We start from the raw sequence: 6,009 nt of genomic DNA on the forward strand, positions 1-6,009 counted from the left end.
GGATTTTACTTTCAACCTGATTTTATTCTACAGAATTGTTTATTGTCAGTTAAATCACACAAGTAACACAGATTTGCTTAAGAACATCCATCTTTATTTAGAAATGTAGATGATCTGAATGTAAAATGTAATGTACATCTCTCAATACAAAAAGGTATAGTAAAATAAACAACAATCTTTAAAATGCAGAATTTGAACAGCACACAAGAAAACCTCCGCAGGGTCTCAAAGGCCTGATGCCTGGATGAGCAACCAGCTTCAGTGATGGTTGGGAGGCAAGAGATCCGGCAGAACCTCTGAGCCACTGTGTCAAGATTATAAAGAAAATCCCCACATCCACCCACCAGCGCAGTCTTTGATATTAAATCGACTGGCTTCTTTACGCATTAGTTACTGCAATGGAGTTCGCTAATCAGAGGTGCGTTGGAATATTTTGGCATGTTTATGCCTCCCATCTAAATGTGCTCAGCTGAATTGCTATATGGTCCACATCAATATCTGATCAACATAAATTCCCAAGTGCAAATCCCCTGTATCTTTATTCTCAGTACAGCTGTTTTCAGAAGAAAAATACACAGTGTGAAAGTCACAAAAGTTTGCATCATAGTCAAGCCGTTATTGCTTACAATGAACACTTTTGTGCTCTAGTTAGTCGAAGAGCTTACAGTACCAGGGCATGTTTTCCATCCAATGAAATATCAACTTAAGATGAGCTCTAGCAGAGAGATCTAGAAAGTAGGAGCAGGTTTGAATGAGGATGGAGGTGAAGAAGTTTTACCCTGTCTTCTAGGGGTCGCTACGGGCTTTGTCTTGTCCCTGAAAGTCACCTGTGCTTGGACTGAGCTCGGCTCTGTAAGCTGTGGAAATGGGCTTCCCTCAGGACACGGTTGATTTGCTGGTAGGACAGCAGGTCCACGGGGTCTGACTGCTTAGAGGCACTGTGGGGACTGCAGGGCCCGAGGCCGTTGGGGGGCCCGATAACGTCCACTCCATAATGGCTACTGCTGCTGCTCCCTGCGGCGTGATCTGGACTGCTGATCCAACTGCTCTCGCTACTGGAAGACTGCAAAGGACCGTAAGATTGGGTTAGAAACATCGATCTTCACATTAGCGACGAAGCATTGTAGCAGCTAATGGAAGCAGAATATGGATGTTTCAAGTATTTGTTAAAGAAGTTCACTTCCAAAACAGAAATTTGCAGATAATTTAATCACCCCCTCGTCACCCAAGATGTTCATGTCTTTCTTTTTTTAGTCATAAAGAAATTAAGTTTCTGGAGTAAAACATTTCAGAAATGTTCTCCATATAGTGGACGTCTATGGTGCCAGATAGTTTGAACTTCCAAAATGTAGTTTAAATGCAGCTTCAACGGGCTCTGATTGATCCCAAACGAGGAAGAAGGGTCTTATTGAGCATAATAAATGGTTATTTTCTAAAAAACAATAAATAAATAAATAAATAAATAAATAAATAATATACTTTTTATCCTCAAATGCATGTCTTGTTTAGTTCTGCATGTACTCTGTGTATTCCGGTTCAATACAGTTAGGGTACGTTGAAAAACCCCCATCTCATTTTCTCCTCCAACTTCAAAATCATCCTGCATCGCTGTTTTACCTTTTTTAATTTATTTATTTATTTTTTTTATAAGGGGCGTTTGACCTTTTCACACTCACTTTATAAGCACTGTAGATTTTAGAGTTGGAGGAGAAAATGAGATGGGAGTTTTTCGACCTACATATTGACACGAATTACACACAGCAGAGATAGACAAGACGAGCATTTTAGTTTAAAAACAGGGCTCGAAATAGCGAACATTTTGGTCGCATATGCTTTCAGATTTTAATCTGTGCGACGTCAAAATATATTTGGGAGCATTTGTGCGAGTAATTGTTGTTATGCGACATGTTTTCATTTCTTTACAAAACTTTCGCTAATTATTGCACAGTGAGCTGATACAGTGAGCTGTTCTATCCAACATACATAACCAATTACACTTCATCCTTACATTCTTAACTTTAATAAAGATTTAAGATATTAGCTGTCAATCACTCACACTGCGCTCCTCTGGATATAAATCAATTCCTGCGCTATAGCCTATTCAAATTTAACGGAGTTCACCTCAACGAAAGCAACAGATATGCGCTGCAAGTTATTCATTATCAGCTAATTTCAAGATCAATGACTGCAAAAGGAGAGGGCGCAGCATCAGCACTGGAAAGATGGATTACTTTCAGTTTTATTTGTGGCAGTTTGCGTGTCGAATTCCTGAAGAGATACTCATCCGCGGCGATGTCTGTTGCATTAGCACTGTCATTTCTGACTATCATGCCATATAGCCTATAAAACGCTCTCACACGTTTATTATTTTAATAATTTGGGGCATATGTGGTTTCAACAACCAGATGCATTTACACTTGTCCAGTTTCGCCTGGAATGTGGCCCAGACCACCTCCTGAAGTGGTTTGAGGGATCGGATTTAAATGTGTCTCGAAAGCATTTCAGAGGGCATTTCTGGTCTTTTCACGGTCGGATAGCTATCCGATCTGAGAAAACACATGAAGTAAACAGGCCCATAAAGTAGGCCTACCGTGCTGCAGCGCACATTCTATCAGTTGAAGTTTTACCAAGTAAAAAAAGTTAATTTTGAGCCCTGAAAAAGTATATAAACAAAAATAACTGATCATTTCGCTAGATAAGACCCTTCTTTTTCAGCTGGGAACATTTAGAGCCCTTTGAAGCTGCATTTAAACTGCATTTTGGAAGTTCGACTCACGGGCACCGTAGAAGTTCACTATATGGAGATAATTCCTGAAATGTTTTCCTTACGAAACATAATTTCTTTACGACTGAAGACAGAAAGACATGAACATCTTGGATACCGGGGGGGGGGGCAGTAAATTATCTGTAAATTTTTGTGCTGGAAGTGAACTTGTCCTTTAAAGCTACGACACACATGCAACTCCAAATGTGTCTGGTTTGCTGTCTATGCAATAGAAACTTGTCTTAGAGAAAACAGAGAAGGCCTGTGGTGAAAAAGAGAAGACAAAAACACCCACAATGCACTAGGCTCAATAAAAGTAACCATGAGGGGGGATACAAAAATGCAGAAGTATGATCTGTAATTGCTTGTTTCTACATTTGGATCTTTAAGAAAACATATTCCCAAACTTTTTTTGTTAGCCGAACCCCTTAATAATTATAAAATATTTACTTAATATAGCTCTGAGAGAAGTTAATATTTCAATAATACCTCAATAACATATAAATTAATCATTTATATGTTGGTTATTGTATATAGAAATGTATCACTATTTTAAATTACAATTGTACTGTAAAATAAAAATATGTATTTGATAATTATAATGATTCATACATTTTATAGCATATGATTATATTATATTTTATATGTTATATTATATTATATATTTTATAAGTTACAATAATAATATTTATGTCTTAAATTTTTCACCTTCCAAACCCGTTAAAGGCCTCAAGCTTTTAGAACTTCGAATCCTCAAGTGTATCTTAGTGCAATACTGATAAAACAGCTAAAAACTATCCAGAAAATGGAAATTATTTGAATGTGAAAAAAGTGAACCTAGTATACATTGAGTCCCCAAATGCATGTGAAACTTAGCAATGCAGTAAATAAGTATTTTTTTTCCATTCATATGATTTAAAGGGAACCCTGGGCATTAAGACTTGTGTGGCTTAACGTAAATTATGTCTCTTACTGAAATATGTAGTAGAAAACCCATGATAGATTAACGTTATTTAAAAAAAAAAATCAACATCGTTATATACTTATTTTGGACTATGGTGGGTGCCATTATTTTGATCACTTAAACGGTTGCACTTGGTGGGCTACTGGCGATATCTGTTGCCATTTTTACCACAACACAACTCTGAATACACCCAGGGTTCCATTTTGCTACTAGCTTTTCTATTTAGAGTTTGAGACACCCTGTTACAGAGGAATATGCAGGTGTTACATGAAGGTGCGCCTCAATTTGCGTACTTGTGCACTATTCTATACCCTTTTTTAGTATAAATAGTGTGGTTTGTGTTTTCACACTTAAAATTCCAAAAAGCGTACACTTCAAATGCCCGGATGATGCACTTAATCAACCGAAAATACAAAGTGTGTTATGTTGGACACTTCATGCACTCAGCTGTCACAGGTTTAATTACATATTGGCTAAATTGGCACAGAGGCTATCAGACTCTGACGTTGGATAACAAAATAACATTAGTTAGTACATAGTGCATAGAATGTGTGTCATTTGGGACACACCTAAAGACTAAAACCAATTTACTCTTACCTCACTATGACTGGCTAAATAATACTAAAAACAGCCATAAGATAAAACATTCAGATGGGTGCAGTGAAATGATAAGAAGTGTAGCGATGTTATGTTGACTGCATTTTCTACCTCAGACTCCCATGATTCTCTACCCGTCTCAGAGCTCTGAAGGGCTGAACTCAGTCGTTTGGCCTGAGGCATCTGACCATCTTCATCATCCCCTTCAGCACGCTGACGTTTCCTTCATTGTATCATTACAGGTTAAAGACTGTCAATGTAATAGTAACTAAAGCAGTATCATGACACTTACAGAGCTGATAATTTACACATTAGGACCTTAATCATTGTGTTGTGCCCTTTATTAGACATGTTTGTATAGTTCACATTTCATGACATATTCTATGTGTTTGCACACATAATATTTAGATGCAAATTACACTTCTTTATGTTCTAAGTTGTATGCTACAATCTAGCACACTTCATCTGTCTGTAAACCAAAAACTGTCCGTCTGGGATTAAGTCATGTTGTTTTATTTTAATGAAAGAACACATCAACAATCTGTTGACTCACCTGTTTTCTGTTAGCATTTCCGTGAATCCCACAGCAGATGATAAAGGTCTTGAATGTTTGAGTGTTTTATTGAGCAGCATTCGCTACTGGATCAGCTGCGTTACACTGATCAACTGCCTGCTGTGTCATGCTACACTAAACACATCAACACATCTCTGCTAACAGCATAACACACGAAATATTCTCATACCCGTCCGACTGAAAACGCTTTTATGAATCGCTAACTATTAATCAAAAGTTAGAAAGTAAGTGGAAATCGTAATTATTTAATTCTACAGTAATAAATGTATCAAACCTAAACTCATCCGGCTAGTCTCTATCATAGCTGTATGCTAACTGACACTTCACTAGCTGAAAATTCACACGTTCTGTTCTACAAATATGACGCTCTATTCTTCTTCTAGACGTATTTTCATGAACGTAACAGATATAATAACGTTCTCTGTAAATATAAGCCGGTTATTCGTCAATTTAATGAGTCTGTGCGACACCAAACAAACCACCGCGGTTGCTGTTATTTACATGCTAGAACGCATGCGCAGGACTCGGACTGTAAACACGAGGGCGGTGCGGGATTGGCTGATCATGTGAAGACGTCACGTCCGATGCCCACAAGCGCTTCTGCTCATCCTGAGCTAATTTATTCCGTTCAGTTGTTCACAAGAAAATATGTTTGTCTTTTATTTGGTGTTTCAGCCATTCAGTTAGACTGCTATATAAGAAATATTTTACAAACTTCGCAGTAGAGAATGTTGTTTAGCGTTTGGGATATTTGTATTTATTTTATTTGTATATATAAATTTGCTAGGGCGAGATAAGTAATACTAAACTAAAGACTAAAGACTCGAAGAAATACATGTTTGTCTGATATTTATTCATTTATTTATTTATTTATTTATCAGGGCAAGATTGATTCAACATAATGAATTTCTGTGGCTAGATACGTAATATTACGCAAAGACATAAGAAAATACATGCTTGTCTGATTTATTTATTTATTTATTTAGGGCAAGATTGATTTCAACATAATGAACCACTTGTTACAGAAAATAATAATACTTTGCTAGAGCGAAATAAGTACCTAATATTACACAAAGACATAAAGAATTACATGCTTGCTTGCTTGATTTA

The 6,009-nt window shown here is 37.0% G+C and overlaps 1 protein-coding gene across 1 annotated transcript; it reads right to left on the reverse strand.

Moving 5' to 3' along the window:
- Window positions 1–474: 474 nt before the first annotated feature.
- LOC127163483 (protein FAM104A) lies at window positions 475–5,429 on the reverse strand. The gene is made up of 3 exons (XM_051106724.1): window positions 4,879–5,429; window positions 4,437–4,548; window positions 475–1,063 (listed from the first exon to the last, which is right to left on the reverse strand). The coding sequence occupies exons 1-3, from the start codon at window positions 4,956–4,958 to the stop codon at window positions 824–826; spliced, it is 432 nt and encodes a 143-aa protein (XP_050962681.1). The 5' UTR covers window positions 4,959–5,429; the 3' UTR covers window positions 475–823.
- Between the last annotated feature and the right edge of the window lie 580 nt (window positions 5,430–6,009).

Source organism: Labeo rohita, chromosome 3 (genome assembly GCF_022985175.1).
Source record: "Labeo rohita strain BAU-BD-2019 chromosome 3, IGBB_LRoh.1.0, whole genome shotgun sequence".
NCBI lineage: Eukaryota > Metazoa > Chordata > Actinopteri > Cypriniformes > Cyprinidae > Labeo > Labeo rohita.

Bases quoted from the DNA above. Each gene is read 5' to 3' on its own strand.
- LOC127163483 (XM_051106724.1), bottom strand. From the start codon at position 4,958: ATGCTGCTCAATAAAACACTCAAACATTCAAGACCTTTATCATCTGCT. The intron at 4,549-4,878 runs GTGAGTCAACAG...GATACAATGAAG, and splicing joins GAAATGCTAACAGAAAACAG to GAAACGTCAGCGTGCTGAAG. The intron at 1,064-4,436 runs GTAGAAAATGCA...GGTCCTTTGCAG, and splicing joins GAGAATCATGGGAGTCTGAG to TCTTCCAGTAGCGAGAGCAG.